Below are 27,667 nucleotides of genomic sequence, written 5' to 3' on the forward strand. Positions count from 1 at the left end.
GGAGAGAGAAAGCCTCGGGACGGAGAGATGCAATCTCTGTACGAGACCATACACTCGAGTGGACAAAGCTTCTCGTGCGCCTGCGATATCGCAGCGCTTATGGAAAGCTCTTTCTCGCAGCTGTACTGTTTGTCTACAACCTTCCACACACACACACACACACAAAGCGGCGAAACATTATCCCTCAAAATTACCGATAGAAAGTGCACGTCTTTCCCTTGATGGCGTCTTTAAAACAGGCCGTTTTTTTGCCACGATGAACCGAGGGCGGTTCTATAACCGGCATGTTTTCTTTCTTTCTTTTTGCACAGATGAGAGAGGACATTGGGGAAAAGAGACGATGGGCCACGTTCATGAATCCGTGCACAGATTTGTATTCTGCAAACATTTTTGCTCCACAGAGCCAGTTCTGTCAAAACGGGCCATCTCCCTGCCACTGCAGGTGATATCTCTACTCCAAGTTCTCTCTTCTCTGTGCAGCTCTCGGTCCTGGTGATACAGAGTCTAAACTGCCCCGCCGTTCATCTGCGTGAGCCATGAATTTCATGACGGACGATATTTGAACTATAGTGGACACGTCCTTTCATTCTGGTAACTCTGCAGTTGTCAAACCCCCTATTACAGAAAGTAGCTGTAATTATTTTCTATCGGCCAATCTCCAATCTCTCACTTCCCAGCAGGAGACTGCCCATTAACAACTGGTTGATTACCTACTGAATGGTCACTCATTTACAGGACGACTTCCAATCAGGCTTTTGTGCAAACCGCAGTGCTGCAACCGCCGCTCAGGAGACATCAGAGTTGTTTGTGGGAGTGATACAATTGACCTCTCTGGTATTGGTGGATTGGAGCGTTTGACGCATGGACAAAGACATGGACTGACAAAACTGATTGAAAGATGACCCGCTGTACCGCTGAGCCACATGTCGCTTGTGTGTTTACCTGGTTTGAATCCGATTTAAAAAGGAAGACATTTCACTGGATCTCTCAGCAGTTTGAAAATACTGAGCTGTGCAAATATATTTCCCCATAAAGATCCTTCGCCCTGTTTTAAGGAATGGTGTCATATTTTTTTGAGAAGGATGCTTATTCGTATTCATGTTCATAGTTGGGTGAGAAGATCCACATCCTCTCCCCCATGCCTGTGCATGAAATATGCAACGATAGCAAGGAGAATATTAGCTTTGCAAACAGTGGGAAACAGCTAGCCTACCTCTCTTTAAAGTTCACAGATCTGCCCATTAACTCCTCTAAAGCTCACTAATTACTCATTTATATCCTGTTTGTTTAATCCATACACAAACAGAAATGTAGGAAGAACGATGACAGAGAACAAGTGGATGGATTCCGTGGGAAACGAGGAGGTTGCGTTTACCCCACACGGTCGGTGTCTTATGCGTTTTCCCATGTTTTCTTATTTTAAAATAGAAATAAGAAAACATGTGGAACGAGTGTTTTACATGCTACCTACCAGTTGCGTGAGTGAGGCCCCAGACCTCCTGGCCATAGATATCAGTCTTGTTCCAGACCAGCCTGTGGACCAGGCCGGGCCCGGCGGGATACCAGCGCTGGTACAACCTTCCCTGGACCGATGCGCGGACATGCACCTTGGAGAGGCCGCCCAGTGGGGAGACCGGGGACAACGGCGAGGGAGGCGTGAGGAGGATTCTAAGCAGCGAGAGGTAGCCTGCGGAACGGGTGCTCAAATAGCTCAGCTTCGAAAAGGCCCCGGGGATTGAAACTTCTTCCTGCACCGCCTGGGGAGAAGGAGGGAGGGAGCAGAGTGAGGAATGATAGAAGAAAGAAAAGGTGTTGTATCATTACTTTGTTTTCTTAAATAATGAGCTGACAGGCAGGTACGGGAATACATAGCTCACACAGTAGAGTGCAAGGGAGTACACCAAATATGTCACAACGAAGAACGTTTTTCTTTCTTTGAGAATATTATTTTTTTAACTGAATGAATAATGATATCTGTCCGTATCCACGAATATGTCTATATCCTAAATCCTTATAGAGTAGCAAATAAAAGGCCATGCTCATTTCTCTAATAAACAGTAAACTAGCTGCTGCAGAAAACATTGATTCATCCTGTACCATATTTCTCTTGGCTGAAATCAGATACCGTTTGAGTAGTAAATCAAATTATCTCGGAGACGACTATCTCCGACGCATTTTTCCTCTGAAGTCTAAAAGCTTAGATTCCTTTTTCTTTACACAGGTGAACATGGTGGGTGTAACTTAGCTTACAGGGATCACCAAGTACTGTTCCCTCCAGTTCATTATTTATTTTTTTTTGCTGCCTTTTTTATCCTGCGGTGTTATTTGTCATGAGGATAAAATGTTCCTTCATTTTGACGATGTCTTCAGTCCAAATCCCATCGGATTTTGTTCAGAGGAGCTTGAACTTGTGCAGATGCCGTGTTCGTGGATATGAATGGTGTTGTATGTTGCTTTTTCCAACAAAAGGATGGTGTGACACAAGGCACACTGTGGATATAACATTCTTTACAGTCGATCTCGTGTCCAGGGAACAAGAAAACAACTCTCTGTGTCCTGGGAATTTTAGTTGGAGCTGAAATGAGGTCAGGTTGAGGTTTTTGGTTACTATAAAAAAAAAAAAAAAAATCTTTGGAGTCACGTCGGAGGGTAAATATATAATCACCAGTCTGACCTCCACACCTGACTTTCAGCCGCCTAATTTGCTTTTGTGGAGGGGAAGTATAAGGATGGAGTGCTAATTTGCATTTTGCTCATTCCTTATTTGCATGATGCAAATACGAACTGAGCTAAATTTGCAAAACCCTGTGAGACCGGGTCGGTTTTGTTGCTGAGCTGTAACAAATTGAGCCGAAGCTTCATTCTCACTGCCTGTAGACATGAAGCATTGAATTGTTACAATATATATATATAGACCAGTGACGAACATGCTCGGCAGATCCCTGATGCCTCCCCCCCTCCCCCCCATGACGTTCAATTTGTTTATTCAAATTTCATTATCATTGAACATCTGCCAAGTGTGAAGTAGATTGGATGGGCAGCTCTTGAGATATGCGAAGGACATACCAACATAGATTACTTGCTTTGTAATTAGATTTTGGGATTGGAGTTCAGTAGTTTCGTACCTGCAGCTCCGGCACTGCCGGCCCCTTCTCTGCACACGCTCCGGTGTATCTGGGGAGCGGGTAGGGCAGGACCAGCGGGTAGGGACTCAGAGCGCTCCTGATGTCACACGTGGGAGTTTGCGCTTCCTCCCTGGACATGGTCACCTGGCCCAGAACCAGGAAGTTGTTGTTTGGCGTCCAGATGGTGCGCGTCTGCGGCAGGAAGGGTGGCCGCTGGAACATCAGGGTCACGGACATCGCGCCCAAGGTCACCAGGTCAAAACTAGAGTCAGACGACAGTGAGACAGAATAAGACTGGAGTGCAAGGGAAATAATAAAAAAGAAGATGGTATTTCTTTTGTGTATATTTTGTGTGTGGATGTCTCTACCTTCCGTCCTGCCTGCTGATAGTGTAACCGTACTCTGGATGCTGCGGGAAGGTGATGTTGACACCGACCAGAGGCGAGCCGTCCTGCAAGGCGACGCTACCTCGAATCACAGCTACCCGGCTGGGAAAAAAAACACCCCAGACAGGAAGGCGAGAGGGGAACAAGAGAGAAACACAAAGAAAAGGGAGAGATGCCTGGTTTACAATGATGGAAAACATAATGACTGTTTGAAGAGAGAGGCGCATTGTGCCGAGCGACCTTGTGCGTGCAGAAATAGCAAAACTGCATTTATTCTGCTCAGTGCAATTCCATTCTTTAGCACAATGAAATCTGCCAGATGCCAGGATACAAGGACCATAAATATAGCTTCACCCACGGTAACACCTTTCAACACCCTGTCATATGAAAACACAAATAAAAAACTTTGGTATCTTGTTTATATTACAGCGGCAGTGGCACCTGCAGCAGAAAGGGCCGCGCTGCTCTTTAAATAGACCTTAAACTATCAGTCACATCCAGACTGTTTTGAAAAATTCATCTTGATTTTGCACGTAAAGTGTGAAATACGCTGCTTAAATCAGGAATAATCGTTGAACTGGTCAAATGAAGACAGACTAAGGCAGACACATGTGGTGTACACACACACACACACACACACACATTCACTGATGGAGCCTATCTGTTATTCCAGAAGAGGGATAAATGAAGGATGGTGAGGTTTCTCCGGGTGGCTGCGTTGCCCCGTTTGTTACTCTTGTCCTGAAAGCTGCCATCGATTTCCCACATTATTAATTAATTTGTTTATTCTTCAACTGAACCGGAGAGAGGGGAGAGAGGGGGGGGGGGAGCACTTTGCCATTTTTCAGATAGGCATCACTTCTTGTTTGCCGAACCAAACTTTCCAGGTCATCATCTCGCCGGTGATGTGTATTTCCTCCTGTTAGATGGAAGTGAGAGGCCGCTGAAAAATTAATGGGGACACCCTTCTGAATGGTGAAACCCGAAAGACATTAATATGTAACAAACAAAATGCTCTAATGCAGTTGTAGCCCGACACCGAACCCACGGGTGATGACGCGCTGCCGTGCCACCGCTGATCTCCGGGGGAACACAGATCACCAAGACGTGTGCGCAGACATGAAAAAGCCTCATTCACATGCAAACACACACGCTTTCATTAAGCAAATAATGGGCGACGGACGATCCGGCGCATTAATACAGATGCATCTACTTCATTATCCGCACCTCCTGTCTTTCCGCGCACTATATAGGAGGGCAGCTCAAGGACACAGGCGCCCCCAAAACAAACACATGAAGGTATTTGGCATGCTTGCGCAGGGGTCCCGAGCAAACAGAGAGCACGCCACGGCACATACCTGGTATCAAAGGGCACGTCTCCGGGGAGAGTGTGCGTGGCCGCCTTGCCGAGGAGGAAGCGTATGCGGCGGTAGAAGCTGTGAGCGTGCGTGCTGGCGGGCGGGGGGGATGCGGCGGGCGGCGGCGGGCTCTGCTGCAGCAGGGCCAAGGGGTCGGCCGAGCCGTGACACAGGGGGTCGGAGCCGCAACTCAGCTGCTCGCAGCAGTCCGGGTCCACGCAGTCAATGAGGCCGTCTGAAAGAGACAGGAAGTCAAACCATTTATAAAATAAAAAAACGCTTTAAATTAAAATAGAATACACTTTAAAAAAAATGTTTTAAAAACTGCGTTTTATGAGGAGTTGGTTGTTTAGAGGGTTGCTTGAATTTACACAGTTCATATAGGCGAGACATTACCGTCTTTATTGTGCATAGCCAATAAAGACTTTAATAGATTTAAGTGACTAAAGGTGCTGAGAACACATTTCTACTCTAAAGGCCAAGGTACTGTATATATCCGCAGTGGAAAGACGTGAAGAAGAAACCATAAAGACCTGCCAAGAAGTCATTTCACACTGCTCGGCCGGTGAGAAACTCTCCTGGAGTAATATCATCTACGACAATGGACGGAGCGGCATGAATCATCATAACCACGAGTATCAATCAAACGAGATTCATTAGGGGCCATCAGTGCACAATTATAGCATCTATTGTTATAAATCTGAATCTGAAAGACCTGAATCTCCAGCATTATTCGAACGCAATCCGCAAAAGTTTCCGGGATAAACAAAGAGCCGCGGATACGAACCGAGGCGGTAGGTAATGGGAGCCGGGCTGGCATTTGTGTTTCCTATTTCAAGCCTGTTTCTGAAAAGGCAGGAAGCGGTGCTGACATTTAAATGCATCTGACCGCGGAGCAGAGAGCGAAAGGCCAACAATATTCTATTATAACCTCCTCCTACAAAAGGTAGCGGAGTACAATGGCTGATTTCCATAAGATTCACTACTTGAACTTGAAAGCACACTATTAATTGAAATTCTAACAGCACTATCATTAAAAGGACGCACACGTTTTGTGGCTCATTATGCAGCCACTGTTGTTTACCATTGCACACAAAGAAAGGACAGCAAAAATGAACATATGTAATGCATATAAATATGTATGATTACACTGCCTGGGGTGGAAAAATACTGCTTTTTTTGTGTGTGTTTTTTTCCAAGAGGATGAACAATACATGCGCTCCGCTCTCCCATCCGGGCGGAATAATTGAAACTCTCTCTTCAGAGTTCCTCTTTATTCTCTGATTACTTGTGATAGCATCTTTCCATCTCTGTCTATCTTCAGAGACAAAAAGATTGCTGCGAGAGACGGCTATGAGTGCCTACGGTATATCTGCCAATTAAGGGAGATGGCTGAATTGTGCGATAGAAAATTATGGTATCTGAAAAGCTGTGCAGAGAGGTGTGAGGATAGCAAGATAAGAGAAGTGTAAGTGGTCTCCATAAGGCTTTGTTAGCGAGTCTTTCTCCGGAAAATTCATCCCTAAACTCAACAGTTTGATACCTACAGTATATTCACTTCATCAATATTCATACATTACAATACTATATAGAGTCGTGCAGCTTGCACTGTATATAGCTTTTTGCACAGAGGGCAATTTATTGTATTGCAGAGAGAAAGCCGTCTCTTCCTCCACCCACTCGCCACCTCAACCTCTACTTCCCTCTTCATACAGTCAGAAAGACAATGGTGTATTAAATCAAGTCAACGCATATGTGTTAAAGGGATAGTCCAACAACGGACTGGATTTATAAGAGCAACATCTAAGAACTATAACAATATAAATAAAGAAATGGTCATATTCAAAGCAGCTTTTCCAAATGTGGGTGAAGCAGAATCCCATAATGCAACCAATAACATTTCTAGTATCACCAAAGTCGTTTAAAGCGATAGGCTGACATTTTGGGAAATACACACAGTCACTTCCTTGCAGCGACTCAGATGAGAAGATCTACACTGCTCTCATATCTGTCCAACAGCCAGCTGGCCAGTTAGCTTAGCTTAGCATAAAGACTGGAATCAGTGTGTGTGTGTGGGGGGGGGGGGGGGGGGGGGGACTGCTAGCCTGGCTCTGTTCAAAAGGAAACACAATCTACCTACGAGGACCTCTGAAGCTCACAGATTTAAAATCTAAATTGTTTAATCCATACAAAAAAAAAAACCCACAACAGCAATTTGTTGTTTTGATGGCGGGTTATATGACTACTTCTGAGTGACTTCCTGGAATCGCGCAACCTCACGGGGACGACGAGACTCCAGGAACCTGCTGTTCTTTATATCCCAGGCAGGGCAGGTGGATCGATCGTATCGATCTTCTCATCTAGCTTTCTGTGGGGAAAGTATATTTCCTTAATGTCGAATTATTCGTTTGACATCTACATTCTTTGTTTGTTTTTCATTTTTAAATCTGTAGCCTCCAAATCCAAGCTGAGATAACCTTGCGATGACGTCATTAGGGATATTTATTTCAGAGCTGACGAAGCTGCAGAGCCTCAGAAGGAATTATACAACTGTTTTCACAGGCTGACTCGTGCTCTTCATGACCAGTAGACCTTTGTGTGTAAAATCTATCGGCAGCGTGAGAAAGGGTTCACTTTGTTTAAGGTGTGACTGAATTAAACGTCCATACACAACGAGCAAATGTATTTGGAGCACAGTGTGACGGCGCTTTAACACTTCTCTCTCTCCTCTCAAACACCACAGAGACAAACGTCCTTTAACAAAGCAAAATCAGAACAATGATGCAATCCATTAATATAAAAACCATCAGTGCCGACGCTGTTGGCAGGCCGCCGTCCTGCTCTGAGTGGTTTCCTTTATTCAGGCCCTAGTTTATAGTCCACCAGACATTTCTTACAGCCTGGCTCTGGGGTTATAATCCAGGGGTAAGGGCTTGTTTTTCATGTTTCGAGGAGCCGTCTACTCCGCCGACTTTCTGAAGCGCCGGCTCAGTCAGTCATGCAGCTTTGGTAAACAACGTGCAGAGGGGAAGAAAAAGAAACGGTTACGTTTGCAGCGATCGGCAGCACTCTGCACCAGCCGAAAAAAAGGACTGCAAAAAAAAAAAGTATGTATGCGTTTGAGGTTTCCCCGCTGCTGTGTGCACGGATTCAAAAGCCACTCGTCACAAAACGTGGATCCACGAAAAAATAAAAATAAAAACTAGGAAGCTAGAACAAAAGCGACACTACCTTGTTCGCTATGACGGATTAAAACGCCGGCTTAACGGGCACGTCCATAAGGGATATTTGATGTTTCAAAATGCATGGGCACAGTTGAAAGTAATATATTAGCGCACTACATCCTGAAACGTACGTTAAGTGTCGGAGAAACAGCCTCGGACTGGGACTGAAACGGGAAGGAAACGATTGCGATGAAATGTACCTTTCTTGTCTGTTCACCTGAGGATAGAACGACACAGCTACGAGGCTGAGCGACACAAACCTCTCACCTGTCACCAGACACCTCGCAGCCAGAGAATCTATTCTGCATTGCTTTGCTGTATTGCGACTTGAGAAAATCTCTCAGAGGGCCTTCTATCCTAGCAGGTGGTATGCATATCAGACATTTAGCTGTGATGGGAAGGGGGAAAACAGACCCGCGCGCCACGCACGCACGCACACACAAATACATATTCAATATAATAATGACCAGCGGGACTCTACGGGCGTCTCGGCAGGATCGGGACAGCACAGGAGAGGATGCAGGGGAGGAACGACGAGGCAGATTTCTTTGGGCAGGAGAAACAGGAGGAGGAAGTAATGGAATGGAATGGACGATCTGCCACAAAGACAGAAATGAAAAGAGGTACGAAAGAGGAGGAGAAAAAAAAAGGGGGATAGAAAATGATAGATGATGTTAGAATGTCACCTCCGTCGTTGTCTGTTCCATCACTGCAGTCAGTTTCCATGACAACGCTGCATCCAGGCCCACTCCATCCAGCCTGGCAGACGCAGCGCCAGCCGCTCTGCTCCAGGGTACAGCGGCCGTGTCCGCTGCACAACCCGGGGCAGCCGTCTGAAAAGGTGTGACCCAGATGAGCGCACACACACACACACACACACACACACACACACACACAGAGACACACACAAACATTTTTGGGCATCTGTGAGCATGTCAGAGCAGCAGAATATGACATTTGTATCCTGAATATAGATGAATTACCTTTCACAACGACGTCCAAGTCATGAGTAACTGAGAGGGAGAAAAAAAGTGTGTAAAATTGTGTAAGAGAATATCATTGTAACAGTGACACCTTTTTGAAGCCTATCACACTAATCAAAATATCACAAGGAATAATCCAACACTCCCACACACACACACACACACACACACACACACACACACACACACACACACACACACACACACACACACACACACACACACACACACACACAGCGCTCACCAATGTTACAGTGCTCTCCCTCCCAGCCAGGCTGGCAGATGCAGGTCCCGTCGTGGCACTGGCCGTGTTCTTCGCAGCGAGGATGGCATGCTCTCTGGTCGCACGCAGCGCCAATCCAACCCTCCTCGCACTGGCACTGGCCCTCGGAGCAAACGCCATGGCTGCCACATGGCACCGGGCACAGCTCTGCCAAACAGGTGGGGTGGGGGGGGGTGCGAGTTCGAGAGGGAGGGAGGGAGGGAGGCAGAACATGAGGGGAGGGGAGCAAATGGAGGAATCGAGTGTAGGAAGAAAAGAAAACGGTAAAAGAGGCACAGGGGACATGTAGAGGGGAAAAGTTAAAAAGAAAATCCTAAATTGGGGGTGAGACATCGGAGATAGGTGAGAGAGAGAAAAAAAAAAAACTAGCGATAGAAGAGGATAAAGGTCTACTTTCTCACAAGACATAATCTACCCACCTCTAATAGCTGAGCTCCCTGAAGGAGGGGAAGAGTGAATAGACTCATAATAACAGCCCAAATGATTCGTATTTGCGCCGCATATTTAAACTACAGGGACTCAAATTCTGCTCTATTATTCTTTTCTGACATTTTGATCAGATTTGGTGGGGATGTTAATACCCTTTCTTTCCCTTCATCTCTCCATCTTTGTCTCTGTCAGCGTTCTCTTTTAAGTATCCCTCTCTCCATCTCCCTTGCAACATCCCTTTAAATTTCGTCCCTCCTCTCCTCCCCCCCCACCCTCTTCTCCTCGCTCCTCACCATCTCGCTCCCTCTCTCTCGCTGCAGAGGCAAAGCCTCATCCATCAGTAAAGAGAGCAAAGTGCTGGAGGCACACAAAGACTACTTATCCAGCTGCAGTAAAAAAGTTATTTCAATTTAAATATACATAGCATGGAGAGGGAGGAAAAAGTGGATTAAAGTTGGAGAGTTTTTCAGCTCTCTATTAGAATTACATTAGCTTAGCTATGCTTCAACAAGGCCAGGACGTAGCATGGCAGGGTCCTTTTGATTAAAAGCCCGGCAGGTAGAGAGAGGCCGCTCATATCTCAGACACTCAGCCACGGTCTATCATTATCATGGGCTATATCACTATAATAAGGCGTGCATGCACCTGAGAGCGGCGGCTAATGCCAATTGCCTGCAAATCATTGGCGTGCACGGTAAGGCGGATCCTTCCCCAACACCAGCGTTCAGTTAGTGCGGCGGAAAAAGAGGAAAATCAGCGCTATAATGGCTATTTTCCTCTCTGTCAGTTTACACTTGAAGGACAAGGACACTCTCCTCACTGTGCACCGCAGAGTACTGCATTCTATATATTTGACACTAGCTTTACTTTTCCCCCTTACAATGGCGAACTCGCTGCCTTTGCTTCACTGCCAGTGTAGAATAGCTGGCAGAGTTTACGGAGTTCAAAAGGAGATTTCATGTAGGTGCGGATGCAAGAAATCTTTTACAGCTATATCCAACACCCCACGCACTGATTAATATGTATAGCGTGCAGGTAACAGGCTCTGAAATAAACATCAGCAAGCTCTTAAATGCCATGCCGAATGTTCCTCAGAGTAGCAGTCTCTGAAAGGCCTCGCAGCAAAGTGAGAATAGAGGTCTTTTTCTCTTCCCCAGCCTGCCTTTTTCTTCTTTTTTTTTTCTACCCTCATTTAGCTGAAGGGAACGTGTGTGTGTGTGTGTGTGCGCGTGTGTGTGCACGTGCGTATGTGTAAATGCGTGTTGCACTATAAATGCACAGTAAAGTGAGTGCTATTGCAAGGGGGTGGCTCCGGAGCGTCATGAGGAGAAATTTCATTTAAGACCAGCATGAAGAAAGTGAAAAAACACACATGCATGCACACACACACACACACACACACACACACACGCTGACACATTTCACAGGGTGGCTTCGGTCCATAATTCTCTCTCGTGTCTATCAAATCCCCATCAAATAGTATCTGGCTAGTGTGGATAGTGTGCTACCACACTAGCACACTAACACTAGCATTCTAGAGATTTCCTGTTTTTTTTGTTTTGTGTTTTTCTGTGAGTGAACATATAATCCTCAGGTCTTACCAGTGTAACAGTCCGGTCCTGTCCAGTTGGGCTGGCAGGCGCAGGCGTCCGACTCGGGTAGGTAGGTGCCATGTCCTGAACACTGCTCCTGACAGGCTGGCAGCGGGTCATCACAGCTCACTCCTGCCCAGCCTGCCGAGCACACGCACTCCCCGCGCACGCATACGCCGTGTCCGCCGCACTGAGGGTCCACGCAGTCCACTGCAAAGAGAGAGAGAGAGAGAGAGAGAGAGAGAGAGAGAGAGAGAGAGAGAGAGAGAGAGAGAGAGAGAGAGAGAGAGAGGACAAAAGGAAGAGCGAGAATGAGTCAGAGGTGAGAGTGAAAGGGTGGGTAAGTGGGGGAGGGGGGGGGGTCTGGTGTGCCGGCCTCATTATAATCATCAGTTCAGCGAGTATGAAAGCAGTGTTCTTTGCATCCCATCCAGGAGTTAACCACCCCAGCTACAATCCCTGTATCTGTTCCACAACATTACACTTCATAGGACACTTAGAACTGAGGCTTTGATAAGGGGGTGAAATGGGTTGGTTTGCGTGTGTGTGTGTGTGTGTGTGTGTGTGTCATGGTGGTCCGCGCTTCGCTGTGTTAGCGTGTGTGTAATTACAGCTCAGAGTGCCAAGCCAAAGCTCAGCACAGTTCGGCTCAGCTCAGCTCCGCCGCTCAAGGTCAAACACCTGATTTAGTCTCTGCAGGCCGAGATACCGGAGGCGACAGCAGGGCGGTCTCCGGGACAGCTGTGCCATCGGGTTATCGTCAAGTGTAACATCATAATTGTTTTAGATATCATGGCTTTGTTTGTTTTGGCTAATTTATTGGGTGGTTTTACAATGGACAGCTGCAAGGGGAGGTTGTGACAAAGGCCCACAGCTGGTTTCCTGTACGACTGTGAGGTTCCTGAGCTACCTGAATCATTTGTGGTCTGGTCATTTCAGCCCAAGGCTGTTTTTTACTCTCTTTACTTTAAGGTTTATGTCTTGGCTACAATAATATCACAGTATGTCCAGTATATAACAAATACACAGTAAATACACAGAGGGATACAACTTCAACTTGTTTAGGTTTTTGATAGTGATAAGTCTATAAGAACCATGCTGATAGGACATTCTATGCTTTAATATTGTCAGAAAACAGTATTGCATATTGTATAAGAGAAAAAAAGAAAAAATTGTCATTACTATTATTTTCCATTTGGGATGAACATGTTTAAAGTTCTTGCCAACCGGGTTCTCGGCATTCTTTGGATCTAAAGAGGAAGTATACTGTTGCCATGGCGCTACCTGCCTACATTTGTTAGCTTTTCGCTAAATCTGCACCATGAAAGGTTACGCTGAATTAGCTACCAGCGGTTTGTGTTTGCACCGTAATCACTGTAATCATGAACGACAGCAGTCACCATGACAGCTTTTGATTGAGGAACATTTATCCTTGATGGACAGCCACTGAAAGAGGAAGTGTTGCAGATTCCGGCAGTATGTGTGATCTATCTGCATTTCAATATGACAATGATGACACTGTCAAGATTAGGAGAAACTGATTTAAATGAAAAAGGATGTAAACTAAATCAGGTTCAAAGTTATAAATCAGCGTTAAAGTTGCATTAATTGTCCACTTGGGGCCAAGTAGAAAACACAACACTGACCTATTATCACTTTAAAAAGTTACAAGTGGCTGCGTTACTAGTTAGCATCGTGTAGTGTTAGCATCGCTGTTTTCTGAATCAAACAGCTGTTCAGTAGCTTAGCTCTTTTATTATTCAAGTAGTTCTATAATATATATATATCTATATATATTTCTATATGGTCATGATATAACATTGACTTGGAATTAAGTTGGTTCAATACAAAAATATATGCAAGTTACCAGAGTAACTGGTAGCTCCAACACTGGCTATGGCTAACATGTTAGCAACATTAGCATACATGATAAGCCGTGTTTCTGTCCACCTGATGAATGTCGCTCCTATATTCACTCTCCTTTTAGCTCTGTTTTGGTCTCCACCAACTCATAAGGTAAATATCTGCCTCTTTAGCAGGTAAATATCACATTATATTCACTAGGTTCAATATATTGGTCTGCCTGCCATTTGGGGTTTGGGCAGGCTATAAATAGGAAAACACTGATGCATGTTTTCCTTGTAATAGGTTATATTTTGAGAGTGACGACTGTCTTAGAATAGAGGGTGTTGTATATTGTACAGATTGTAAAGCCTTAAGAGGCACATTTGTAATTTTGTGCTCTATAAATAACAAATCGACTCGACTGATTTCCCTTCCATAGAGCTGAGGGGGTCTGCAGTCGAGCGATAATTCTCTGTGGGTTTGACACTAAGAGAGGCCCCTGTTTCAACCATTGTCAGTACAAAGATATTGATTAGCGCAGCTTTAAATTGAATGCTTGCCTTAAGCAAAAATAGCTAAGTCACTCATTTAAATATGTAAACGCGGAGCCGTCGTGTGGCACCATGAGGTGTGTATTTCGCCTTTTAAGAGAGTAAAAAAATCTTACCTTGTTCACAGTTAACCCCTTTGTAGGCCGGACCACATATGCAAATCCCCTGGATGCAGGAGCCGTGGTTGGAGCAGGTGGGGTCGATACACTGACCTTCCTCCACGTTACACTCTGCCCCCTTCCACCCCGCCAGGCACACACACCTCCCTTTCTCATACACGCCGTTGCCGCTGCACAACACGGGGCACGAATCTGCAACAGGACAAACACAAATTACACTCAGTGGCACACACATGCAAACACACACACACACACGCACACTCACGCAGTACTGCAGTATATTAGCTGGGCGACCGCAGTAACCTGCCGTGAGTGGGGCTACGCTCTCTTATCTCTGCTGGTGCGCGGATTCAGCAAATCCTCAAGCAGCCTCTTTCTCCCTTTCTTTTTCTCGCACACACACACACGCTTGTCCGCACGTACACACACACACACACACACACACACACACACACTCCAGCTTATCCCTCACGCTGTTTCAATTTACTCAAGCACCACCTGAGCCCGGCTACCACGGCAACCCAGAAATCGTAGAAAATCCCCCCCAACGTCACCTCGCTTACTCCGAACAGGCCGTGAAAACAATCGTGAAAACGGAGCATTAGGGGTTTACGGAATGAGGGGGGGGGGGGGCAGAGCCATCTCTATGCAGGGATGGAGAGCCGTGTGACTAATGTAATGACAGCCAGGTAGAATGAAGCCAGGCAGCGTCTGATGACGCACTGACAGCTACACTCCAGTTAGACTCCTCATTGCAGCTGGAGGAGGCAAAGCAGCTCCAGACTTCAAATGGATTAGAAAGACGATCCAGAACGGACGCCTTTTTTCTATTATTTTTTTTATTCTCTGGATGAATTTGCAGTGAAGGCCCTGTGCCGTTCATGCGTGCGGGCATGTGTTTGTTTGATCCTTTGTTAAATCTAACTCTCTGCACCCCACAGTCATAAATTCGCACTTCACTTTCTACAGCTCTTGCCAAAACTTGCCGTCTAACTTTTCAAAGGCAGAATATTATCGAGCGAGCAAATGAGCGAGGATGAGAGGGGAGCGAATGAATAAATGATGAGCGTAAATAAATCATGGAATGTGATATTATATCAGCTGTTTCTACACAATGAGACTGATACAACTACAATAATTTTACAAAGACAGACTGAGGCAGAGAGAGAGAGAGAGAGAGAGAGAATGAGAAACAGGGGGAGGTGCACAGACAGAGAGGGAAACAAATGCTGTAGAGCTGTGACGATGACATGGAAAGGTTGCAGTTGAAGGATGATGTTCTATACTTTAAAACCAACAACAACCGTATTGTCTGTTCAGCCAAACCGCAGCTTATGTGCCATAGAACGCCCATTGTTATTCCACTCTTACAGATTTTCAAGGTGTGAAGTTGCTGTCAATTGCACTTCCTGCAAATGTTTCAAATTAACATCTACAGGGGACGTCCCCTTTGAGTTGCTAAAGGTCTTTTAATGTGAAGCGTTTGTGCAAGAAGTGTTGGGGCTTTTTTTTTTTGACAGCAGCTTAACAGCGTCTGAAAATCAGCAGAATGGAAGAGACAGGAAATAGTCGGCGAATGAAAACGTGAAGCCAATTTCTGTCGAAGAGGAGGAAACTCAGAGAAGCGGAGTGGTGAGTATGCGAGACTCTGTTTGCTGTTCTAATTTAACTGGTGATGTGGAAATGTAGATTATACTTCATTTTGTATTTACTAACGGCAAACAGCATCAACAGAACACAACAGAAAACATTTAGAGGTCTAACTAAGACATGATTAAACACAGGGGGAGACAAGGCATAAAGTTAAGCATTGCTTTAATAAGTAAAGACCAGATTCTCTCTGCAGTTGAGTTAAAGAAAGGTGAGAATCAACAGTACAAAAGTCTGTAAATAGTTCTTTGAAACTGCACCGTTTTAATCCTTTTTGAGTCACCTTTTAGAAAAAGTGGCAGTAGAAGTAAATGGGCTTCGAGCTGAGAGCCACAGATCGGGTATAGGGCGGTCTGAAAGTATTGAGGGACCTACTAACAAACTTTGTGTTCGTTCATCAAACATCTCCTACCTTTGGCACAGTCGGGACCCAAGAAGCCAGCAAAGCAGTGGCAGTGTCCGGCCACGCACTCTCCGTTTCCATTACAGTCCGTGGAGCAGCCATCCATTGAGTCTGCACAACCAAACATCCACAGATCAGACATACAAGGCAGAGAGAGAGAAGAAAAAACAACTTGAAAATGTTCCACATGTAGCCCCATAAGCTGGCACAGCTCTCTGTTATTGAATGAGAGATCTGATAAGCAATGGATGGCTCCCCAGACTCGGGGGCTATATTAGATTAGTCTGATCCAGCTGCTATCACTCTCTGGGGAACGGCCAAGCACTCACTTACACTCAGTAGCACTAAGCACATTATACTGCATTACAGGTCGCAAACACACAGCGCACGCAAATTTACAAACATCAAGGCTTAATCAACAAACTGTTTACACGGACGCCGCTTGGAACGAGATCGAGCGACATAAAAATCCTGACGGCGCGAGTGCACGAGTTAGTGGAGAGGGGCTAAAGCTGCGTCGCTACAGTGGCTACACTCCCGGGGCATGGCGGGGATCAATGGGATGCTTGTTCCTACTAGTGCACTGTCTCATCTGGATGTGTGCATTTCATCATATCCTTCTGTGGGGGCAGTGAGCATTTCATCATACTCCTCCGCCGGACTTCAATTGGCCGCCTTCCTCCTTTTACCTCTCTTCTTTCCTCCCATTGATATGTCCATCAAGTCACATCTTATTCTCCGGATACAGACAGCATGGCAGAGATAGAAGAGGAAAGGGGTGAGCACTTTTTAAGCCTTTTATGTCAGCTACTACTCCAGATGGAAGACTCTGCTGGAGGAGAGGCTGGCAGAGTTGGGAATTTCTGAACCGAGCTGCCGGTTGTCTTGTGCCAGAGACGAGCTCTATCTAAGCGAGATAGAGTAATTAAAACGGGGTGTCGAGGATGTCATCCTCTATTTGACCCTGTGCCATCCCGCTCGGGCTCCTCCTCGACTCCAGAGTCAAAACCACTGCAGTCCCCTGGCTCACTCTGTTCAGGGAGCATGGATGACAAATCCTTCTGTGGCACGGCGCTCTCTCTCTCTCTCTCTCTCTCTCTCTCTCTCTCTCTCTCTCTCTCTTGCGCGCACGCGCACACATTGACAAACACGTGCACGCAAAGTTATTATGTGACACCCGCCTTGAGGCGCGTGTGACACATGCTAATGAGACGGGCCCTGCCAGCAACCGGCAGCACAGCGTTATCCTCCACAGAGGCGCAGCGCTACAGAAACCAAAGTCATTTTCACCTCCATCACCCGTCATCGTCACTCTGACGGAGAGGAGTGGCAATCATCTTTTCTCCCACACTGTCAGGAAGACTCACAAACCTTTCCCCTTCCGAATGTGTCTCTTTCTCTCTTAAAAAAAAAAAGAAGAAGATCCGTACACACAAATTCCAATATTGTATCTGGCACCCGACACATGCGACAGACAAAAAAAACTCGTCCGCAAGGTCACTGGGTTCTTTTTAATCCAGAGGAGATGATTGATCCAGAAAGCTCTCAGGGCTGGTGAGGGCTGTAACCGTGATATGAGCTCCAAGTCTATCAGGTCAATGTCTCCACTGTAAAAATCTCCCGGCAATTAACAGGTAATGTATGGTGAGACATGTCGTTATTTGTTACAGTACATAAGAAATGCCTGCTCAGCTAACTGGAAGCATCCAGCCATGATCTTTTTTTTGTTAAAAGTTCCATAAATATACATATATATATATATATATATATATATATATATTGTGTGTGCATGTGAGCGTGTGAGACACCCACTCGGTTCTTTCCACTGACAAAACCCTTTCCAGTTAGGAATCAGTCATGCCATAAGTTATTGCAGTTAAATGCTATTATAAAATGGGTGCTTCCAGCCAAGTGATCTGATTGGTCAAATAAGCATTGCAATTGTACTTTATGAGCCTGTAAAGTTTCAGCCGTGCTTTACGACCCTTGGGCTTTATGAATTTTTGAAAAAAAGGAAATGGCTGCTCAGCTAACTAGAAGCATCCAGCCGTGAGCTAGCCACTTTTATTTTTTTTTTTTTTTTTTTGGTTTATCATCTTTGTTTGTTAACAGTTCCAGGCACCTACGGCAAAACTTTCTATCTCACACTTTTTGCTGGCCGTTGCGCAAAATATATAATATTCAAGAGGACGTGTGATGACAGCTGAAGTGTAGCAATTATGCATAATTAATAGCCCTGCAGGAAGCACCACTCTCTGCCTGGGTAGAGGCTGAGTAGAATTAAAGAAGATGGGGCTGGAGTGGAGGTGGCGAAATGGCAGATATCATTAAGCCGGAGCTTTTGTGGGTCACATGTAAATGTCAATAATAGAGGAGGAGGAGACCAAAAAAAAGAGGTTTTCTCTGCACCTGCTGCTGGTTTCTTTCTGTACAAAATGGAAATGTTTGGAAAAATCCCATTTTAATTTACATAATGAGATCTATTCCCCCCTCCCCCCCCCCCAACATTTACATGTGACAGATTTAAACAGTATAGTCACTATCAATGATAAATGACTGTAGAGCACATGTCAGCATATATTACAGAATATGTATGTAAGTAAGTAAGTAAGGACGTATAAGTATGTAAGAGATGTAACTGAATGCTGTGTGTGTGTGTGTGTGTGTGTGTGTGTGAGGTGGTCAGTCAACAGATGACAGAACAATATAATGTCTTCTGACTGATACAGGTCAACTCACCAAACACATGCAGCTTTAATTGTTGTTATTTTTACCTTCATGGAGATGATTATCAGTATAATAGTGATCATGTGTGACAGTTCTGTCACACGCAATATGCCGCATTACATGTTTGAGCACCAACACGTGGGTTGTCCCCCTTGTTTCTATGATAACGAGCAGATTCTTGCGCATCGGCGTCATCTCATGTATTGTTTTCATATTCTCAATGTTCTCGTATATTCCCTCTTGTCCCACTCATACGCTCCATTGATTATCTGTTGTTTTATTTATTTATTTCCACGACAGTCTTTTGCTGTCCTCTTATTTATACTCCGTGTTTTTCTTCGTTGTATCCGGTTACTATTTGCTGCGGAAAAGCTCAATTTCCCGACAGAGATCATCTCATTTCTCCCTCGTCTCCCCATGAAGCTCCACTCTGGGCGACAGCACACCGTGTCTTTTATTAGGATTTATTGTACTGTAGCTCAGTGGTTTTGATTTTCTGCCTCTAAAAAAACAGCGCAGGGTCTGTTTGTAGCCCTCGTTAGGGCTGTAAATGGGCAACGAAATGCACTCTGACATCAATCCATTAATATTATTTTCCTCTTTCCAGCCAAATCTCTTGATTAATTATTTGGACAACCTCGGTGGACGAAAAGGCTGATATTCTGAGCCCATCTGTTGTGTCTGTATTTGTTTTGATCATCGACGAGGAAAAAGGATAGTCTGCTATTTATTTAGTTGTTGCCGTTGTTTCCTGTTTAATCCGAAAACACGGGACCCCGAAATAGGGCTGGTACACTCCAGTCTTTATAGACGGCACACGTGTCAACAAACGCTTGACAGCTCTGAAATAAAAATCTGTGTTTCGCTGTCGCACGCTGTCAGTCATTACAGAAAAGACTCTGTCAATAAGATGTCAACAGGTGCCATGTTTTGGCACTATTTACTGATTGGCTCAGAACGTGGGCTGCTTCGAGGTCGGTGATGCACATGTTTGGATCATGAGCATCACAGAGAGCTTCGGTGCAGTGCTCCACATCATTTACTGAAAAATAATTCAATCCCAGTTTAAGATTTAAGAAAAAAGAAAAAAGCCAAAATAGAGTGTCATGCAATGCTTCTCATAATATATTTTCATCACAAGTTATTAGCTCTGTGATTACCACATCACCTGTCTGCTACCAAGTCTCCACCCACGGTGTGACTTCTACATTTCCCAACACTGTTTTCTCCTAAAAGGACTACTGGACACAGTGGGAGGGAAGAAACTGCCCTGGTAATGATCCACTACCGCATATATTTTACTGCATTATTCACATCCTTCAAATTACACTACTATCCGTGTGTGTCATAGCAATGAGCTGCGGTTAGCGAGCCCTGTCATTACCACAGGAGCTGTCCTCCCCTTTCTAACGGCTGTCTCTTGCCATGCCAAGCTCCCTCTTATAATAGGAAAAGTTCCCTTCAAATGTCAACGAGTGCTACTCTCGGCCGTGCGCTTGTGTCGGAGAAAATCAACAGATGAAAAGGGGAGAAAAGACGAGAGTGAAGCAACCCTGAGAAACAAACAGCGAAGCGTACAAATAACACAGTTCCGTAACTAACTCGGGTCAAGTCTTCACAACTCTTTTATTCTCATAAAATACCTGATAAAAAGAGCTCAGTACTCAGAAGGAAGATACATAATATGAACATGGTACTGATTATCATAATTAGGAGCCTTATGTGCTCAGCTGAGATCTGGCATTTTACCACTTACGGTTGAAACTGAACGCTGTGTTCGGAAGAAGAAAAGCGGATTTGTTCAATGTGATGTTTGACTAATAAAGAACATTTGTTTCATTTTGGTTTCCATTGCCCTTTTTACTAGGAACCGTGCAATACTTTGTCTTAGTGAGATAAAAGCAGATATTGATTTTGCAAATATGGATGAGTTCAATATTCATCCATTAGCCTGGGAGATGAGGGGGAAAAAGCAGTTATTTTCAGTGTACAAACAACTTGTTTCGAATACGTTATCTGAAATAACATAGTAGTACTTTACAATGTGGTATTTTGATCCTATTCACTTTAGCTCTGATATGTAAAACCTGAAGATGGTAGTGTCCCATGAGGGACGGGCCAGATGTTTGGTACGACACAGAAAACCAACGAACTAAAAGATCACACATTCGCGCCGACACTACGTGCGGAAGAGAAAGGCAACCAGTTCCCTGTAACGATCCTCCTCACCTATGGGAGTGCTGTGCAGCAGCACTTGCTCCAGGTTGCGTCCGTCGTTGTACAGAGCGAGGTGCCAGGTGCCCGGGTCCATGTACTCGATGAAGCCCGTTTCCTGGAGGCCGCTCAGCAGCAGGCCTTTGGGAGCTTTGGCGGTGGAGACGGGATCGGTCAAGGACCTCGGCAGCGCCTTCCCATCCAGCAGCTTCACAAAGTCGAACTGGACACAGCACACAGGGGGGAGAGGAGGAGGGGGGGGGGGGGAGGACACACACAATCAGACAACAGCAACGCCATCCAATTAGACGGCGCGAGACGGGGGGATTTGTCAAACCTGCATAAATGCAACGGGGAAAAATTGTGAGCCATGTCTCTCGTGCGGTGGTGCGTGAGCTTCGTGAAGCTGTCAATTGAATTGCTATTGGAAAACTGCCTGCACACACACAAAGCTGGGGAGTATAGCATTGGATGTGGGTATCGGATGCGAATTGCGTAAAAAGGAAACCGAGAAAAAAAAAATCATCATCCGTGGCAGGTCAGTCCTCCGCCAGACATGTTCCACGGCAACAACTTGACGTGCCGCTAATGGAACAGGCAGACTTCACCACCCGGGTTTTCAAATGGAGCAGACTCTTATTTCGTTTGTCTAAACCTCTCTGTGCTTCTTCCTCGCCCTCTTTAACTTTCCCCCGCCACCCTCGCCTCTCTCCCCCTCCCCTCCATTCTGAAACCTCCTTGAACTATCAAGCGCTCGCTGAGCCTCATTCCCCCTGAGGGCTGTGTGTCACACTAGTGTCAAAAACAGCTAATTAGACCTCTTCACGCAGGCGGGAGCCGGGGCACACTGATGTTAAAAAGCAGATGACTCGGTGTGTGTTGTGTACGTGCAACAGCGCTGTTCTACAAGGTGTACAACGCTTGCGTGTATTGTTTCTGGGAACGTGTCATTTTATCTACACTGAGTTGACGAAATCAGAAATGGCTGCTTCCTTGTGAGAACGACATGCGTCCACACTTGTTCAGCTGTTTTCAAAGAGCTCTGTGCACGTGGAGAGAATGGCAACATCTTCTTCTTCTTCTTCTTTCAGTTGACAAGCGCCAACATTTTGCATCACAGTCAACACCGGGGAGGAGAACGGCAGGCAAAGCCGGATGACTGCTAAGCTCTGTTTTCCATTGTCTCTTACGCTGTGCTTTAAGACAGTCAAACTCACGATTAAATCATTCTCGTTTACATATATGAAATATGGGATTTGCACGCGGCTCATAAATGCTACCTGTTAAAACAGGCAGACAGCAATCCCTGCTCTGCTGCACTCGGACGTTGATCAAATCGGTTGTTTTTTGCGCTGACAAAACGAGCGTAAATACAGTTTATTGACAGCCGTGTTGTGCGATTGGCTTTACTGGCATTTCAAATGGGTGTTCACAGACAAGGTTAGAGGTGAAAGGAAGTTGTCTTTCTTACTTCCTACTGCTACACAATAACCCCTGACCTGTCCGAGCAGACATACGTTTATGGAATTATATTTGTAGGCTAGGTACCTTCTACAGTAACAAGGTAGACGTGTGACTATTTTTCATTCCCTCAGTGCTTCCACTCTTCCTCAGTGCACAGAGGTGTCCAGCACATGTAAGAACACAACATTTTTTAAACACAAAATATATTAAAACATGAACCAGCAACACACATGAACCTCCTGCTGAAGAGTCACAATCACTGAAGGCCATGGCGTTATGAACGGCGATGCGTTCACTTACGCACAGCACTGGCCTGCACCTCAATGGTGACGTAATCCCTTAGCTTGAAAGAGGAACAAGCTAGCTCAGGTCAGCGACTATGAATCCGCTATTTCTACCTGCGTAATTACAGTCAATTCAACATGCGATCCGACTGGAAAGAAATCAGCCAATCAGAAGTGACGTACTCCCATCTCCGTATTGGTTGAAATTGCGCCACACTATACAACACAGTCAGGTTGTGTGAGTGCTCAGAGGAGGGATGTTGTATGAATAACAGCGAACAGACAAATAAATGAATTTAGAAAAGAATGCATTTTGGTTTGCTCAAATTAAATACCTTTTTCGAAAGATAATATCTCTACAAAATATAGTTTATACAACAAGTATAACGCCACGTACGTAATTGTCTTTTTGAGGGCCGAATTTTTTAGCTATCACATTTCTGTGAAGTCAGCTCACTCAAAAAACAGCCTCAGTGCGGATGAAAGACCGGAGAGGAAGCGTTGCATTAGCGTGGATGTGCTACGTGGCACTTCAGCAAACAAGCCCATCTTGGGTGAACAGCGGGCTACCGCAGGAGCCTCCTCTACCTGAGTGTGCGTAGGCGGTATATTCCTGCGTCCGTAAACCCCGAGCAGCGCGTTGTGCGAGAGGGACAGGTTGAACTTGATGTAGGTCGGATGGTGCACGGTCATATGAAACCTCCAGAAGAGTCCCGGCGGGATCGCCTGGCTCTGCTGGGTTCCGACGTCGACCTCGCCGCGGTCGATGGCCCGGCCTCGCACCCATTTCTCTGCACAGGGGAAAAAAACACACACACACACACGCAGGAGATATTGTTAAGTCACATTCTGCAGATCTGTCAGGTAAGACGGGGGGGAGCTCTATCCGGTATCAGAGGGAGCAATTAATAACCGACCTGAGATGTCTTGAAGCATCAGTGTCTGCTAATAAAGGGAGACTGAACAGACAGGAATGAGTGAGCGCCCGGTGAAAAAAAAAAAACATCCTGCTTTTTAAGAGACCATGCTCTGGCAATCCTTGGGATGGGCTCTGCATAAAGATGAACTGCTTTAGAAAGGAAGTGTTTTGTCTGAGAGCTGTCTACTGGGGCTTTGTCGTGTGCTATATTAGCATCTTCTAACAAGAAAGGAAGAGAGTGTGTGTGTGTGTGTGTGTGTGTGTGTGTGTGTGTGTGTGTGAAAAGAAGGAAGACAGAAAGGTGGATGAGGAGAAAGTGAGGAGGGCAGGGGCACACGGGCATTCACAAACAGCGTCCCGGCACGGAGATAGCGTCTTGAGTGAGAGCGTGTCTTTGTGTGTGAAGAGAATAGGTCTTTTCCAACAGTCCCTATGGCCATCAGCTCCTCTCCTCACCACAAGCCTTTATCAAGCTACCGGGAGTCCTTTGTGTCGGGTGGGGAGGGGGGGGGGGGCGGGGGGCGAGGCTCTCCAGCCCTCTTTGTGTCGAGGCCCCTTTATGGAGAGATATATCTGTGCTTCTAAACTAAGATGGAGGAAATATGGTGACAGAGGGGAGCCGGCCGATCGTTACGGCCACAAAGGCAGAAGAACAGTTAGGGGCAGATTCATGGACGGGGCCGCATGCTCTCGATCCATAATGCCTGCAGCTTTACCACTCCATTACGGCAAACCCCCGTGCCCACCCACAGGCTTGCCGGCATATATATATATCACATGTGCTGTCACACAGGACAGGGAGGTTGGAGAGTGTAGCTCCGGTTTCTACCGACGCCGTTCCTTTTTTTTTTTAGGTATGCAATGTTGGTGCATTGACATTCATGGTGCCAAGAGGACGATGGCTTTAGTGATCTGACTGACTTTATATCGTGAGGTTGTCCCTTGTGGTGTTGGAGTGAAATGTCTCGACAACTATTGGATCGCTCGTCGTGAAATTTGTCACGGATATATATCCCCCTCTAATTTTAACTTGTTAAATACTTTGGTATCTGACCAAATACCTGCACAAATGAGGACTTTGTATTTGTTGCTAATTAGCAAAGATTAGTATGCTAACACGCTAAGCTAACACAGTAAACATTCCAACTGCTAAAAAGCAGCATGTTAGCATGTTCACCGCGAATATGTTAGCACACCGATGTTAGCATTTAGCTCAAAACACAGCAGTTTGGAGCTAATTGCGTATTTACGTTCTCCCACAGCTGCTCACATGGCTGGAGACCTTTTAGACCAAAAATACCGAAACCCAAGACATAGTCACACAAAAGGTCAAACATCATGCTAATAAGAGGCAAAGCATTTGATTCTTCTTTTAATCCTCTATCGCCTTTATCTTCTGCTCATTTGGATAGAAACAAAGTCAATTGATTAACTGGTTAATTGATTGAACTAGACTGAGCTGCGGTGAAAAAAAAGAAAGAAGACAAAGCGAGGGAAACATGAGAGGGGAGCGAGAACAAAAAGAGAGTTCAAAATGGTTTACAATGAAAGAGAGACAAGAGGCAGTTGTCCCGTGTGAAGCATAAATTGTCCCCCGTGCTAAAACATCTAGCGGACAGAATAAAAGCAGCTTGGCAGGACTACGGTATGCATTCATGCATTTCTGCCGAGTCTCTACCTCTGCAGTCTATTCCTTTTACAGCTAATCCTCGCTCCTGTGCCTCGCCGCAAAAAAAAAAAGAAAAAAAAAGGCCAGCAAGAGAGATGGATGTCCCGAGGAGAGCAGCCTTTTATTCAACAATAGATGAATGGGACATGAATAGGGCATGACAGTTGGCAGAACACTGGCAGGCTCGCGGGCGGGTTGACGAGCAGGCAGACTGGCAGGCTGGCGGGCAGATGAGCAGGCAGGTTCCTTCTGATGCTAATGACTGTGCAGCGCCTCTCAGGCTCTGATGCAACCCGGCGACAGAAAGCGGCGGTCGGGTCAGCCGCGAGGACGGGTGGCTGGGTGTCGGGAAACGGGGAGACGGGAGTGTAGAAGGGAAGAGATGAGAAGAGAGGACCACGTCCAAAAGAGGAGGTGGTGGCGGCGTCAAGTTACAGCTGCTGATGCAAGAAAGAAGAAGAAAAACCCTCCTTGCAGCTCTCCTCTCTCTCTCTTTCTCCTTCTGTCTCAGCAGTGGAGCACAACACTGCAGCTCCAGTAAAAAGAATAGAAAAAGAAAGGGGGCGGTTCGAGGCGTTTTTTGGGAGTCCCCCACAAACCAGACGGATCGGATCGCATGGCGACTTGGGCTCCTCCAGGGCCTCCCCCTGCTGCTCAGATTACTGCCGTCAATCAATGTGCTCCACCGCGCATCCCAGCACAAAACCTGAGACCATTCTTTGAAGGTCTCTTTCAACAAAAAAAAAATAAATAAATAAAAGATCTCCGTTTAATTCTCCTCGGCAGGCAAAAGGAACACAAGCTGAAAAACAAGCCTGACGTGCGAGCGGGGAGGTAATATTTCTTCACACCTTGATATCTTGTGGCTTTAATAATCGGAAAAATTCACATTTTGTTGTGAGTTGCTCACAAAGAAAGCCGCATTAATCTCTCCTCGTGCGTTTCATCATTAGTTGGCAGCAGGTTGTTAGCAAAGAGATATGTTAAGATTTATTTCAAAATAAGGTTTGTTTAAAGCGGCGATGAAAGTGTTATTCATGTCTGCCATCAAGCACGGCGTGTCCTTGATGGAAATGATAGAGGATTAGGGGGCAGGTCTGCTTAGAACTAACATTCTTTACAGTACAATAATGATTCTGCCTCAGCCAATTATTCTTTAGTGCGGTATGGCGTGAACATATCGCAGCTAATGCCCTCTTTGACACTAGTCCTGCACAATATGCAACACACATCGCAATATATTCCTGGAAGGTTCCTATGCCACAGGACATCTGGATTAGTCTTAACTTCTCCTGTTTCTAATGACAAACTACCATCAACACACTGTAGGGATGTAGTCCAAAGAAAACACTCAAGTTCTATCTACTCTTCAACCTATCTTCCCCCCAAAAAAAGAATGTCTCTAGAAGTACTGTAGATGAACTAAATCCACAGTGCATTGTGCATTCTGGTAGCCTAAATGAATGATATATAACATAGAAAGCTATATGCAGCGTATTTAATTACTTTAACCTCTTTATTGTAGACTTCAATGAGAACAACGCACTCAATGCCAACCAGCGCACACCTGCCCACATTCATGTGCTTTCCAGAAATAGAACAGGCCCCCGAAGCTGTCGCAGCGCCAGCAGTTATGTAATGAAAAAGATGTTATTGAACAAACATATTGACTTATGCCTGATATGTTCACACTCACAATTCAAGAAGTGATGCGCTGGTCAGGGTTTCATTATCTGCACCTACTCGGCAAGTTATGAGAGCCAATCCGCACCGTCCCCAACCCCCCCCAAAAAAATATGCATTAATCAACCGACCCCGACCTGTAGATCCCCAACTTTATGCATTATAGGCTTCCTTTACGGACATGACGTCTGTCTCTCTCTGTCTTTCTCAAACACACACTAACATCCCTCCCTGTGGAAGCACACCAGCGATCGTCCGACCAATGGGACACGAGCATATCGACCAACTGACAGCCCTTCTGTAATGACATCCCTTCTTGTAAAGTGTGTGAATCTAAGGGTACCTGTAGTTCGGTTCATTTGATCCGCACCAAGGGGGAAAACATGACACATAGTTGCGTTTCAGTTTTTGGCCCGGTTCCTGCTCGCGCCGACATTTTTTTACAAACCAACCGAGGAGGAGCAGACATGAAGCGATACGGACTGAAAGGTAGCTCTATGATTGGACAGTTTTGGAGGTTGTTATCCTGCATCATCAGGACCCACGTGAGGCTTCATGCTTCTGAGGTGGATATTTATTTTCTTTGATGAATAACGGACTCTCAGCTTTTGTATGATAAATAACGGGGAGGAGCGGGGTTGCACAAAAGTCCCAGTTGCACGCTCCCCAAATGACTTGTGCGAAGACAGAGCGCGAACAAGGAATGCTCGGAATCGCTGTCGCACATTTTATAATGACGTTAATGGACTGACAAAAAAA

The 27,667-nt window shown here is 45.6% G+C and overlaps 1 protein-coding gene across 1 annotated transcript in view; it reads right to left on the reverse strand.

Annotated features, from left to right (window-relative positions):
• The window catches only part of tenm1 (teneurin transmembrane protein 1), a gene marked incomplete at both ends in the record, with an annotated part of 144,853 nt that overhangs the window by 46,079 nt on the left and 71,107 nt on the right, over positions 1–27,667 (reverse strand). Inside the window, 12 exons of the mRNA XM_079167769.1 lie at positions 1,472–1,757; positions 3,126–3,387; positions 3,494–3,613; positions 4,870–5,104; positions 8,780–8,926; positions 9,077–9,106; positions 9,321–9,506; positions 11,390–11,590; positions 13,893–14,087; positions 15,958–16,059; positions 20,905–21,112; positions 23,226–23,428. Of these exons, the coding sequence (XP_079023895.1) occupies positions 1,472–1,757; positions 3,126–3,387; positions 3,494–3,613; positions 4,870–5,104; positions 8,780–8,926; positions 9,077–9,106; positions 9,321–9,506; positions 11,390–11,590; positions 13,893–14,087; positions 15,958–16,059; positions 20,905–21,112; positions 23,226–23,428 (2,175 nt within the window). The remainder of the gene's footprint in view (positions 1–1,471; positions 1,758–3,125; positions 3,388–3,493; positions 3,614–4,869; positions 5,105–8,779; positions 8,927–9,076; positions 9,107–9,320; positions 9,507–11,389; positions 11,591–13,892; positions 14,088–15,957; positions 16,060–20,904; positions 21,113–23,225; positions 23,429–27,667) is intronic.

The sequence above is a fragment of the Pholis gunnellus genome (genome assembly GCF_910591455.1).
Source record: "Pholis gunnellus genome assembly, chromosome: 10".
Lineage (NCBI taxonomy): Eukaryota > Metazoa > Chordata > Actinopteri > Perciformes > Pholidae > Pholis > Pholis gunnellus.